Below are 14,505 nucleotides of genomic sequence, written 5' to 3'. Positions count from 1 at the left end.
TCTACTCTGTAGTCTCACTGAACAGACCCAGGTGAGTGAGTATGGGATTGCAGCCTTCATAGCTTTCCCTGTAAGCCAATACTTCTTGATAATACTTAGAAACCTAATTGTAACATATCTGAGGACTGAAAGACAAGATGACATTAGATTTGTAAAACATGATAAGCAGTGCTTTTTTTCCTGGGGGGACGCATACCCCTAAACATTTTGTGAATCTTCGTACTTTTGTCCATTTACTGTATTTATTTCACCCCGACTTGAACTATAAAATGCTGATTTTCTTGAGTCCAAATGAGAGTACCCCTAAACATTTTTTAAAGAAAAAAAAGCACTGAATATAAGTATCATTATTTATCATTCTACATATCAGCTGCATAGATCCAGAATGTACACATTGCGTTTATTTTTGTAACTTAAGGAAAACCCATTATTTTTTTAAGGAATGGCGTCCTGAAAATCTGTCTCCTTGATCTGAGATAATGCAAGTTTTTTTGTTTTTGTTTTGCTAGTGTAATGATAATGGTTAAGCAAAGCTTTCCTGTCTTAGTATGATTACCACATGTTAATTCATCCAGTTACCTTTGCCAGGTGTTGACACTGGGGACTGAGGGTTGTATTTGGTTACATAATAGTGCAAGTGGAACGACTTCTGCTTGTACAATGCTACTTCCTCCTTTCCCTGGCACCCTCCCCCAAGTATGCTCTGGGGGTTACCCCACCCCTCCAGAGTAGATTTGGGGAATGGCACAGGGTGTGCACAGAGAAGGAGAGGAAGGAAAGTTCCGTAAGTGGAATCATTCAACTCACACAATTATTGAGTTTAATATCACCCTGAATCTCAAAGGGAGGCAGAGAGGGTTGATGAAGGGAAGGCTTTAGATTTGGTCAAATTTGTATATTTAATCAGAAACCATGCAAAATTCATTGTGGCTGTAGAAGAGATAGCAGTCCCTCTGTACATTAGACCTGAAATAGTATTAAAGGATTGTAGTCCATGAACTTTTACTCAGAGGTAGATGCATTGAATTCATGGTTATTACTAACTTAGCCCTGTTAATTTCAGTGGATCTACTCTAGAGTAACAATTGAATACAACCCAAGGATGCCCATCAGAGCCGTCATATGAGTTAGTCTTGACTAAAAGGCATCCATGTCACAATCTTTTCCTATCAGCCTTTCTGTCTTCACTTTTACATGTTTTGACTTGTAAGTCTGATGGCGAAAATTACTTTTAATGCAGCTTGCTCACAGCTGCTTTTCCCAGGGGTTAAAACCACAACCTACTAAAACAAAGCAAGCCACTTTCAAGCCATGTACATTCCTCAATATGTTAAGATTTTGCAGTCAATAAGCAGAAGTGGATGCTGTATTCTTCCATGCCCCCCAACCCAGAATAAACTTCCTTTTGCATCTACTACCCAGCCACAATTATGGCATGGATAGGCCACTCACTCTCAGTTTAACCTCCCTCTCAGGGTTGTTGTTAGGATAAAATTGGGAGGAGGATAAAATCGGGAGAACTATGTATGCCACCTCGAGCTCCTTGGAGGAAGGCAGGATATAAATGAAATATATATAAAATAGTCAATGCAGTTGACATGTTTGGAAATGCAGCTGGGATCAGACAAGTTGTAGTATTTCTGGAGAAAAGAGATGAACACTCTTTAGGATTATACTTCTTGTTCTGCTGCACCTCTCCTGCAGTAACATGAGGCTTAAAACCTCATGCCGACTAATGCAGCAATTCATTTAATTGTGTATTGTCTCCCAGTGCCGTGATTGCAGTTTTACCAAACTCTATATACACAAGAGAATCACGTGTGTTAATTTTTTAATAACAGGAATGGTTCCATTGATGGTCTGATTCGGGCCCCTTTGCTAGGTGAATCAGGAGAGTCTTGTTGAAAGGCAAACTTTTAAATAAGGATTCATATTTGTCTAATTACATTACAATGGATTTCTCTCCCACTTCTGCTGAACTAATAGAGCAGGTTAATTGGTAATAAAATTGATCTTGTTCTCATAGATATAAGGCAGCTCTTCCCCTCTCTTTTTTCTGTCATAGCTCACCGACGTAATGCAGCTATAAATACTCTGGCTCCTTTCCTGCTACTGCCATATACTTAGCCTGCACAGCATGTATTATGGACACCTTTTTTGCATTACAGATAATAATAATGTTGCTTGGCAGTTTTCTTCTTATATTGCTTAAGTACTGTTTTCAAAGCAGACCTGTACAGACAGACGCTGGCCAAATCCAAAAGGAAGAGATGGCTCTGAGGGAATAGGATAAAATTTCAGGGTATGGAGATTATATATATTTCAATATCATATCAAGTGGCAATTCACTGAAAAGGGAGCTCCTGCTTCCCTATGTCACTGTGAAGGCTAGGATTATATTTTATTTAAAAAGGGAAGCAAGCTATTAGCTTGCTTCCCTTTTTAAATAAAATATCTACAAATAGCATACACACAGGTCCTGCTATCTGAATGCAATGTGCTCTCAGGAAAACATTTGTTAGCTGAGCATTTGCATAATGAGTTGACAATTTCCATTGATTCCTATGGGGAAATTTCTAATGTGTTCCCAGCCATGGAATTTTGACCATAAAATGATGTGAAAACCCTCTGAAACCTTGCAAAAAGCTAACAAGGAAGAGCAAAATGCTCTCTTATTCGTCTGATCCCTCCCTCTCTCTCATCATGGTTTCTGATGAAACAACTGCCATGGACCAGCAAAACACACACAAAAAAAGCTTCTTTAGGTCTGTTGATTTGTTTACACTACTACACGCAGGTCTGGCAGTTTGGAGATCTGAACCTGCTGTGTGTATAGCGAGGTTTGGGTACTAATTCCTTGTGTTTGGATAAGTGAATTTATCTATAACGGGCGTTTGAATAGCAGGACCTCTGGGTACTTTCCCCCCTTGTTCTTGGTTCATTTTCCTGAGGTCTTCAAAGTGCTGCATTCATGTAGCCCAGGGATAGAAAACCTGAGGCTCTCCAGATGTTGTTGGACTACAACTCTCATCGCACTCAACCAGCATGGTGAGGGAGCTGTAGTGCAGCAACATCTAGAGCAGCACAGCATGAATTGGTGTGCCAGATGTGTGTGCCTGTGTAGCGGTGGTTCTCTCTGTAGTCTTCAAACTGCTGTCTTTAGGGACTCTTAGGGTTCATCTGAAGCACATGCATGTTTCCTTGAACAGAAGATCAACAATGGGGAGGGGAGTCCCCCTGAAAAGTAGATTTCTCATGCCTATTGGTCCTGCTTTGCAGATCACAGGGAAGTGCTAGGAATTTCTAGGTCTTTCTCCTAAGTGGCCATGGCAACAGAAGATTTGACAGTAAGCTCCAGGGCCTGCTGAGAGATGGAATACATGTGTTTTTCCCCCTATATAGAAGGTCCCAGGATTTATCTGTGGCATCTTGAGTTTAAAATGTCAGTACTGCACCATGTAGAGGGTAGGGGTGAAAAATGTATTACATTTTATGGACACCATTCATACGAACATAAGAAACTGTCTTCAGACCATTGTTCCATCTAGTCCAGTATGTCTATTCTGATGGACAGCAGCTGCCTGGGGGTCTCATGTAAGGATGGAGGAATCTATTAATTTCTGTTCTTTCCTCTTCTTATTTTTCCAATCTTGAATTTAGTTCTTCACTTTCTGCAACAATTTCCCAATTTCATTTAAAAAAAAAAAAATCCTCACGAAAATTACTTCAGCATTTTAGTGTGAATCTCTCCCGATAAACACAAATTTGCATGCAGTTTTGACTAAAATACACATTTTTTTGCAAGCAATTTCTCATAATACATTTCATTCCTGTTTTTTTTTTACTTATATATTGATTTTTTATGCACACTTTCCCCTAATACATACATCTCTGTAAACATCATTTGTTTGGAGACATGCATTGCATCAGTTATGTGCAAGTTTAGAGAGATACCTGCATTTCAGCTCTCATAGCAACCTGGTCCTTTTCTAGAGGTGCCCAGGACTGAACTGGAGACCTTTTTATGCAAGATGTGCCCTAGCACCGAGCTAAAGTCTCCCACCAATAGGTGCCCATGACAACTGCAACAAGATAGGGGGTTGGACTCGATGGCCCTTGTGGTCTCTTCCAACTCTATGATTCTATGATTCTAAGATGTACATGTGCCTAGTGCATCAGCACTTTCTTATGCTTTTGTTGGTGGGTGGGGCCTAGTTGTGGCAAAGGTTTGGGCTGGAATTCAATGTAGTGCTAAGAAGATGGTTCGCATTAGCACAAGCATTTCTGCTTGCCTGAAGGAATGATCTCACATTTGGAGGTGCACTGATCTGGGGGTTCTCACGAACCTCCAGAGCAGATTCAGGGGAGATGTGTGGGTGGGAAAGTTCTATTGTGCTTCTGGGAGTCCTTTCACTACTGGAATGGGGTAGCTGAATCCTTCCCTTAGCACTGAGTGGTATGAAAATCGCAAAATCAATTTGACAAGCCACCTTGATGGGACTCAGAACAAACATAATGTTGTAGGCCATGTGAGTTTTCCTAACACCACCTCTGGGAAGCTATAAGTTGATTGATTGATTGATTGATTGATTGATTGATTGATTGATTGATTGATTCACAGCCTCTATAAGTTGATTGGTTCATTTAAGAACCTGCCAAGGTCCTTCTGTATCTTGGTTCTTGTTTGCAGTCGCACTGCACTTTGGCTTATTGCTCACCTGCTTTTTCATCTGTGAAAATTTAGTCCTAAAGGGCTTTTTGCCTTAAGGGGGATGTGCAATAGTTTTATCAAGTAAGCAGCCTGCTTCTATGTACCCTGAATAACAAGCAGCAACACGAAAACCTGCTTTGACTGTTAATGGTGTTTGAAAAGTGTCACCATTGATGATGGTAATCTCTGAAAATATGTGCTGAACTTCCTTGTGATGTTAATATGAATTTGTTTGAAAATTATTTTTTTCTGAAAAGTCTCTGGGTCACGGCTGTGGCTTCTATGAAAATATAGAAATCTCTCTGCTGAAACTGGATGCCGTTAATCTACTTCAACAAGCAGAAGTTAATTTTGCATAGCTGTGGTGTTTCTCTGTCTTCTGTCTCCATCACTTTTGCCTTTCTGAACTATCAGTTGTTTTTGTTCCATCAATTAAATGCACAATTTAGCAGTGGGATGTATGTCAGTGATAACAGGATTTTGAAAGGTCCTTTATTTTCATTGTCAAATTATGAATTTTGCCTACAGAGGTTATGATCAAAGAAGTCTTTGAACAAAGCAAATGTATATAGATGTCTATTTTATATAAAAACAATATAAACGTGTCTGAGTTCCTTCTGCCAGACTGCTTTTCAATTAGCCTGGTGCAGTTGAATCTTTCATTGTGTGCTTTCATGTGTGTGATTGAGAGGGCTGCAGTGTATTTAAAGAAATCACCAAATAGAAGCAAACACAAAGATTCCAATGAAAAGGAAATATCTAAAAGTCATCTTAACTCCTAGTAACGCACAGTGCAGAAAAGCTCTTTTTCATGGTCATTCTAAAGGGCCAGTGGAGCATATCTGGTGTATCTTCCATCAGAGAATTCCATTTACAAGAGGCTACCACAGAAAAAGCCCTGTTTCTCATACAGGCCAATCGTCATGAACATATGCATTATGGGGAGGAGCACAAATGTAGCAATTCTTCACTATTAATGTACATACTAGCTTTCCCCAACCTGATGCTCTGGACTACAGATCCCATCATACCCCACCATTAGATATGCTGCCTGGGGTAGATGGGAGTTGGGAGTCAGCTAGTACGTACACCAACTTAAGGGTACAAGATGCCCTGCACAGAGAATACCCAGAAATCCATATTACCAGAAGTTGCAGGGCTTCAGCGAAAATGTCATTCTATAATGAAAAAGTTGGGGCTTTGCATTTCATGGTTTCCATTTAACTCTGCAACTTTGGGGCAACATTTACAGAGAAAACAGAGAAAATGACCCCATGTGAGTGGAAGTAATTATTTAAATAACAGTGGGGCATGGCAGTGATTGAAAGGACCTTACCTTAGCCTCCCCAAACTGAGAACCTGAGAACTATTGAAAACCTCATATTTCTTACAGAACCGAATCCTATTGCTCCAAGATGTCTGCCAGTTTTCTGCACATGCAGCCCATTTTACACTAATTTTCCACATGTCTCCATGAACACATTTGCATGGGGGAAGTTCAATATGAACCAATCTGAGTGTGGTGGATCTTTAGCTCATCAGCAGGACCAGAGAAGGGGTAAATCAGCTGCAATCACTCTGGGAACCCATTTGGGTGCACTAAACCATGGTTTGGCCAGGATTGCATAGTGGTCATCAGTGGCTTCCATTTGGAAAGGGCAAAACACACACTTTGGGGAGCCAGCCAAGTGTATCACCCTTGTTAGCTTGGTGACTTTCAACTTGCCAACAAAACTTAATTTTCTCCATCCTTCTCCATCCATTTCCCAAAGTTTCTTGGGAAGAAAGGTTGATTGTTAAACCACTCTGGGAACGGTAGCTCTGTGAGGGGAATAGGGGTGACAACTCTCAGCACCCTTAGCAGACTACATTTCCCAGGATTCTTTGGGGAGGAAGTCATGTCTAAAGTGATAAGAATGATACAGCTTTAAACATATAAGTTTATATAAGTGTATATATCAGTGAAGAACTCATCTGAAATGTATTAAATTGGTGGAAATAGCTTGCAGAAATGTATGTATCAGGCAAAATTGCATTAAAATGTGTATATTAGGAGAAATATGCATTAAAATGCTGACAAATCTTCATTTGTAAACTGATGTGGAAGTGTGGAGAACTGAAGACTGGGAAAATGAGAAACTGAAAGAAAGTTGACAGAGCTATCCATCCCTTGCCCCAACTCACCAGTTGAAGACGAGTACCTTATACCATATTATTTTTATTCATCGGGGTCCTAATACATAATGATCTCTCTCATACTGTCTTCCGCCTTCAAGAGCAAATACATCTCCAAATACTTCTATAAATATTTATTAATTGGCTATGAATATTTATTCTTAACTTCTTATAGACTCATTTGTAGTCCCAAGGCACAAAGCCCTGCAAGGAAATCTACTCACTTGTAAAAATAAAAGTTTTTTTGCTTAAAGCATTAGCAATGCAGGTCACTAAGCAATTGAGCTAGAATTAGATTACTTTTGCCGCCTTGTGGTTTTTCGGAAGGGGGGAACAATCAGGTCGATAGGATTGTGCTTTGAATAAGTAAAGAGACTGTAGGTTAGCAGTCAACTGTGCCTCCCAGATTTCAGATTTGCCGCTAATTGGAATATGTACATGTCCAATCTTGCCTCGTTGGCAAAGCTTCCTTAGCAAATAAGTGGTGACACTTCATTGTGCCTTGGTTTGGACAATTCTTATAACTTGAAATTATCTGGATGAGACCTGAGATATTGCATACGTAAAGCACACATTGGGAGGCGACACACAAAGAGATGGACAAATCCATCAACTTCAGCTCCTCTCAATTTTCCTTTCCTTTTCAGTCTTAAATTCAGTTATTCCGCATCCTCATGAAAATTTGCCATTGTTTTGATGTGAATTTCTCCTAACACACATTTTTGTATGCTGTTTTGACTAATGTGCACAATTTGCGAGCACTTCCTCCTAATATAGTTCACCCTGAATGTTATTTTCACTAACAAATGCATCTTTTGTTTTGGTTCAAGCATTTGTTCAAGAAGTGCTCATTAGATAGTTTCCCATTAAAATGCAAACAAAATTGGATTTCTCCCCGAACCCTAAACACACAACTTGTGACTTGGATGTGACCCTACTGACCCAATGACTAACGCTCCTCTCCCTTAGAGCACACATTCTGCTATAGCAGTCTACATTATGTTAACAAGCAGCATTTGAAAAAGGGAATAAGAACATAAGATGAGCCTGCTAGATGGGGCCACGGGCCCATCTAATCCAAAATCCTATTCTCACAGTGGCCAATCAAGATGCCTCTAAGAAACCTGCTGCATTACCATCACTTTACACACACAAGTTGGAGTTGTAATTTGTGATTTTAGGAAATAATGCTGAAGAATAAACTTCCCAGGCATAGCATGCAAATTCTCACCTGTCCACTTACTGTTTCACTGCTTTCTGGCCTAATGAGCACTAATAAAGGTGCATGTATCTTAGATTCAGTGTGGTGGTTCTGTTGCTAAGCAGCTGTCTTTACTTTTTAAAATACTGTCAAAAGTTCTCCTGAGCAGATTTGGAAATGAACTGAGGAGATGTAACACCCACCTCAAGATGAACAGTGACTTTTATGAGCTGAATTCTTCTTTGGCTCAGAGAAGCATTCTGACCCACCTCTGTTGCCCAGAAGCAGTTGGTAAGGAGGGGCACCTCTGTGGACCTGGCATTCCAGCAGTGGCATTGCTGGTACTTACCACAAAGGAGGAGGTGGTGGTAGGGACACTAGGGCTATAAGGGGACACTGGTGGACCAAGCTCCTGCTCCTGCACCTAAGCAGCCCTGACCTCCCTGCCGCCGCATCTCTCCCCACTGGCCACTCCTGCTGCTGACACTTCCCACTACTGAAAGTTGTCACCCTTCCCTTTGTCAGTTGAGTGGGAGCAGCAACAAAGGTGACAACCAGCTACAGGAGGAGTTTCCCTCCTCTCTCCTCCCTGTCATGTTGGCTAACCATGCGCTGGGTTGTGAGGAACATGAGACATGCAGTTCTTCCATATGCGAGGGGGGAATTAATCTACTTTGCAGGTGGCCCATGTAGTGTCCTCTAGATCCCATGAAGTGACCTCCAACCCTTTCTGCAAAACACCACATTTATTTATTGTCCTGTCTGGAAACCCAAATGAGGAGAACGAGTCATTTCCTTGCTTTCTCCTCCGTTCAGGGACCAGCCACCTTCCAACTTAAAGAAGGCCCGTTAACGAGATAAATTCTTCATTCCACGGAAATTAGGCTGAAACCGGGAACGCCCCAGGGCAAGTTCACAGAATTCCAAACCCCCATCCGCACCGTTGTCTTCTCAAAACTCCAAAACCTAAGCCTTTATCAGTTTGGTCCCCAGCCTTGCCTCAAGATAATGGGGAATCCGCTTTAAGGGAGACTTCAGAGCTGACTCGGATGAGCTGCAACCCATTATGGAGACAGCCCTAGAGTAGTTCCACCTCCAGAATGCCAGACTGGAGCCTGTCCATTGGACTTTGTTTCTTTGACACCAAAGAGACTTCATGCCTTCATCTTTGAAGTCTGTCCTTGAGCTTTGGCGACTGCTTAGTCGTCTTCTGCCTGCTGGCATGAGTCGGTGTCTTCAGCGGTTGTGAAGATGTGGGCCGCAGCTGCTCTCTTCTCCTTTTGGTCAGCAGATCCCGCATTGCTTGCATCAGCTGCTGCACTTTCCTATCCTGCACTCGGAAGAAGAGTTCCGCCAAGCTGGCAGTAGGTTGAAGGTACTTTTGGGGCTCGGGGATCTCCTCCTGTTGCGTGACAACAATGGGGCTTGTTGCGGTCGGCAGCAGAGTTGAGGTCCCAACCACATCCTCAGGCTTAGCTTTCTGATGCTCCGTGGAAGTCGAGGTGATGACAATAGGCTTGCTCGAGCTGGACTGGGGAGTCTCTTTCTGGGCAACAGAGGGCGTTGAGACAAACGGTTGGGGAGAAGTGGTGATTGTGGAGGATGTGGTCGCCGTGGGCGCTTTGGTGGTGGTGGCCTCTTTGGGCAGGGTGGGAGATTCGGAGACACAGAGGCACAGAGCTTTGGCAGAGTTAGTTGTGGATTCGGCAGTGGTAGTAGTAGTAGTAGTGGGGTGTGTGGCAGAACTTTCTGCAGCAGTGGTGACTGTGCTGTTAGGAGGCTCAGAAGAGAGCTCTGCAGTTGTGGCAATGCTAGTATTGTGGGGAGCATCAGTGGTTATATTACTTTTTGTGGCGGAAGGGCTCATGGGAAAGGATGCTGCAGTTGTGGTTTCAGATCCTGTGGTGGCAAGATCAGGAGAGGATTCTGTGAAGGTGGAGAGTTCAGTGGTGGTGTCCAGTGTAGGGGGAGATTCGGTAGCGTTTGAGGCAGAGTGAGTAGTAATGGAGGTGGGGGTGGAGGAGGGGGTGGAGGTGGAGGAGGGGGTGGAGGTGGGGGAAGGGGTGGAGGTGGGGGAAGGGGAAGGGGTGAGGGAGGGGGAGGAGGGGGTGGAGGTGGGGGAAGGGGTAAAGGAGGTGGAGGAGGTGGGGGAGGGGGTGGAGGTGGGGGAAGGGGTAAGGGAGGTGGAGGAGGTGGGGGAGGGGGTGGAGGTGGGGGAAGGGGAAGGGGTGAGGGCGATGGAGGAGGGGGTGGAGGTGGGGGAAGGGGAAGGGGAAGGGGAAGGGGTGGAGGAGGTGGGGGAGGGGGAGGGGGAGGGGGTGGAGGTGGAAAGCTCATCAACAAATTCTTGAAGTTCCATGGCAGCAGAGGTAGAGTTGTACTGAAGAAAGGACTCTGTGGACGTTGCCACAGTGGTGGTGAGAGGTTCAGGAAAACTCCCACTGGCTGAGACTGGAGGAGAGGGGCTGAGGAGCTGAGGCGAGGATTCTGCAGCAGTTGAGGTAGCCATGGATACAGGAGGCTCAGGAGAAGACCCTGAAAGCACTCCAGGCGAGAGCTCTGTAGTGGTTGGGGCAGAAGTAGCATAAGTCATCTTGGAAATGGACTCCGCAGTGGCAACAGCATCAGTGGTGGTGAGAAATGCAGGAGTGGTCCCTGTGGCAGAGGTGGGCGTGGCCATGGGGGGCTCGGTAAAGAACTTTGCAGTGGTTGGGTCAGGAGTGGTGACAAGAGGCTCCAGCAGAGATTCTGATGCGATGGTGGCAACACTTTGGGCGAGGTTCTTGAGCGAAGACTCTTCGATAAGTTCCAATGGGGATTTAGTTGCAATGGTGGTTGTAGAGGACACATGGGAAAGCTCTTCTAAAATGTCAGGCAAGGGCTCTGTAGTAGCTTTGTCAGAAGTGACAGCGAGAAGCTCAGGAGCCAACTCTGTGGCAGCCAGAGCAGCAGGGGGGCGGAGAACCTCAGAAAAGAACTTAGCAGCATCTGTCGTAGAGGGCGACACGGCTGCAAGAAGCTCAGGAAACAACTCTGGGGTGGTCATGGAAGCTGCAGGAGAGGCCCTGAGCAGGTTAGTCAAAGCTTCTTCTATAGATGATTGCACAATCTCATCCGGTTCTGTCGGGGGGCTGATGATCTGTAAAAATGTCCTTGCTTTGTTCCTGTCACCTGGGCACGGAACCCTCTAAGCAGAAAAATAAAATCAGCATGCAAAACGGAAACAGAAATCTTCCTCTGGGGTGCTGCAGCTCATCAAAGCTATCAGTTCTCTGCCTTTCTTTTGAACGAGGCTGCGTACACCTCTTACATTTTAAGCAAATTTGTTGGGAGCTCTAGTTCCCCCCTCACAGAGCACCCTTAAGAAACTACAGTTCCCAGGATTCTTGGGGTGGGTGGAGCTATGTGCTTTAAATGTCTGGTGTTGCAGGCAGCCAGAAATCGGGACTCCTCTTTATTTCTCTAAGAAGATGCTTTATACTGAGTCGGAACCATTGGCCCATCTAGCTCAGTACAGTCTACACTGACTGGCAGTAGTTTTTCTGGAGACATGGGGGGTTGAGCCTGGGACCTTCTGAATGCAAGACTTGTGCTCCACTGCAGAGCTGCATCCCTTTCCCAAGGGTGAGGCCAAAAGGGAAAACCTCACATCTGAAGCTTTCAGAAACAGATTGAACTGACCCACATTTTAACCACCACCACCCCTTCCTCTCGAGGCCTGGGGCAGAGATGGCACCCTTCTCATTCCACATACAGAAGCTCACCTTACACCTTAACAACAACGGTAGAGATGGGGTCACATCCTCCACCACAGCTGAGGGGAGCCAACTCCTTTAGGGAGCAGAAGGCCTAGGAACAGACAAAGCTGCCTTCTTTAGGTTGTGTAAACATGACACCTTAAAAGTGCATCTTTTCCCTCAAAGAATTCTGTGCTCTGTATTTTAACTCTCACGTATTTATGATTCCCAGCAACTGTTGACAAAGCTCAGTGCCCAGAATTCTCTGAGGGGAAAAGGAGTTCTAAGGTATAACATGTATATAACCTCATACTGAGTCAGACCACTGGTCCGCCAGCTCAGTACTGTCCACAAACTGACTGGCAGCCATTGTTCACATACGGCAAGATTGATAAGCAAGAACAGACCATGACTTACGAGCATGGTTTGTTCATGGTTAACAAACCTTGGTGAAGCCCCCACGCCTGGTTCAGACAATCCAATTAAACCATGGTTTCTAACTATGGTTAAGTGTTATGTGCAGAGCGAATGAATGGTGTATTCAGTGAGACCTCAGTTATAGTGGGATCAAACCTGCTTTCCTTGAAAGGCTCTCCCCTTCTTTTTTATCTACCTCTGCCATAGCTCCTTGTTTTCTTGGGCTATCCTTTCTTCCTAATAGATTTCCCAGGCTCGCCTCTTTCCCTCACCTTCACATAGTACTTCCTCAAGGCGCAGCGATAAAAAGCAAGATTACAAAAATCTGGGAAAGTTGAATGTTCTTCCAAGTCAGAGCACACCCGTCCTAGGAGAGAGAGAGGCTGAGAGTTAGAGAAGAGCAGATGATCTATCCCTTCCCACTCCTTCTATTTGATCACAGTTGGGAGACACTGCCTACCACAGCTTCACTGTAATTGTGATTGTATCATCACGGTCCGCACCAGGGGTGACAACTTGAATAAAATATGGAGGGAGGGCAGGTGAGCCCCACATAATCAATCACAGGATGACACATGCACGCCATTTGAATGGCAATGCCCATCCACTGGGGGGCGGCCCCCTCAAATATTTTATTAGGGGGCCGAAGGAGTTGGCTCCTATGGTCCGTGCCCACTGTTGGGAATCTGAAAGAGGGGTGTGCAGTAGGGGTCTCCTTTCATTAAATTAATTGCAGTTACAACTTGGAGATCAGCACTGTTATCAGCGCCAGCAGTTGCTGGCTTGTGACTCAGGAGGGCTCGTCATCAGTCCAGCCTGGCTCTGCCACCTTGCTGGGGTCTGATCAGTGAGCAAGCAGCAGGGCTACTTTCCAAAAAGACCATCTGTGGTAGTTGCCCCATCATTTTAATTTATCCAAAATTTAATGTTGCCAGGTACAGAGTTATGGGACTCCCGAGCCAAGGAGATAAGTAACTGTATAACCTTTAGAAGACATCTGAAGGCAGTCCTGTATAGGGAAGTGTTTTTAAAATGTTTTATGTTTAATTTTGTTTTTATATGTCAGAAGCTGTCCAGAGTGGCTGGGGCAATCCAGTCAGATGGGTGTGTAATAATAATAATAATAATAATAATAATAATAATACGTTCCTATTTTCATCGGAGAAATGTTGGAGGGTATGCAACAATCTCTGTAGGGCTCCACATTGGCTATCTCTGCAGTAGGTGCTGATGCAAGTGTGGTTCCTCACATTTTAAACACATCCGAAACAAGACTGCCAGTTAGGTTTGGCAAAAGTTATTTTAGTTAAGGTTTCAGAGGAGCTGAAGTCTTGCAAAGAGCTCTGTTATGATCTAAGAGCTGGGGTTTCTCCAAGGCTAGTCCCAATCAGTTTACAGAAAAGCTGGGACAACCCTGTCATTCTTATTGTTTACCTTCAGGAACGACTCCATGGTTTTCGTACTGGTCCAGTGCCCGGATCAAGGAATTCTGGCAGCCATACATTGCTCTTAAGAAGCAAACAGCACGGATTCGACGAGGGCTATGAAGGATGCTAAAGAAGTGCTCATATTCGGCATCTGAGAGTGGCATTCCAGCTAGCGATGGCTCTTGTATCTGTGTGTCTGCTGCAGCGAGGAGCCATTTTGAGAGTACTGCGCAGACCAAACAAAAGAGGCAAAGGAGTGAGCCTTGGCTTAAGCCTCTATAATGTGTATCAAGGTTGCAAGGCATAGATCCCTCAACTTGGGCTGCTGTGCTTTGAATGCCAGTGCTGGTTTTTTTAAAGCCCCGGAGCATCCTTGGCCACAGGGGACGATGTTGACTGAAGGATTCTGTGGCCCTGTCTCTAAACTGTAGGGTCATGGAGTAAGGAAATGTGTAAATCAGCCCTAGCCAGCATTCCCATCAGCCCCAGTCTGTGCCTGGCTGGGGCTGATGGGAGCTGTAGTCTAAAACATCTGGAGAGCCCTAGGTTGGCCAAGCCTTGGGCAGATAAACGGTCTCACTCACCAAGAGCAAACAGGGACACCTGTGTGGCTGCATGCTCCCTCATCTTCCTTGCTGAGGCTTTGGGCACAGGGTCGGTCTAAAGGAGGAACCATTAGCAGGCTGTACAGATAAAGGAAGTTCCTGGGATCTTTTGAATCCTCACTTTATTCTGTTTGCTGGACCACTGCTTTGGTGGGGTATCAAGGGGAAGCGGCATGAAAGGCCAACCAGGAGCTCCTGCCGTGGCCTAGGTAACCAGGAATGCTTGTGACAT

The 14,505-nt window shown here is 44.5% G+C and overlaps 1 protein-coding gene across 1 annotated transcript; it reads right to left on the bottom strand.

Annotated features, from left to right (window-relative positions):
* Positions 1-9,249: 9,249 nt before the first annotated feature.
* Positions 9,250-14,449, bottom strand: LOC307224851 (uncharacterized protein; the record flags this gene model as incomplete). The annotated part of the gene is made up of 5 exons (XM_079992024.1): positions 14,253-14,449; positions 13,676-13,894; positions 12,514-12,608; positions 10,324-11,274; positions 9,250-9,633 (listed from the first exon to the last, which is right to left on the bottom strand). The coding sequence occupies exons 1-5, from the start codon at positions 14,293-14,295 to the stop codon at positions 9,250-9,252; spliced, it is 1,692 nt and encodes a 563-aa protein (XP_079848150.1). The 5' UTR covers positions 14,296-14,449.
* Between the last annotated feature and the right edge of the window lie 56 nt (positions 14,450-14,505).

The sequence above is a fragment of the Podarcis cretensis genome (assembly GCF_951804945.1).
Source record: "Podarcis cretensis genome assembly, chromosome: 10".
Taxonomy (NCBI): Eukaryota; Metazoa; Chordata; class Lepidosauria; order Squamata; family Lacertidae; genus Podarcis; species Podarcis cretensis.
Note: the sequence above shows the minus strand (reverse complement) of the source record. Positions and strands in the feature narration are given on the sequence as shown.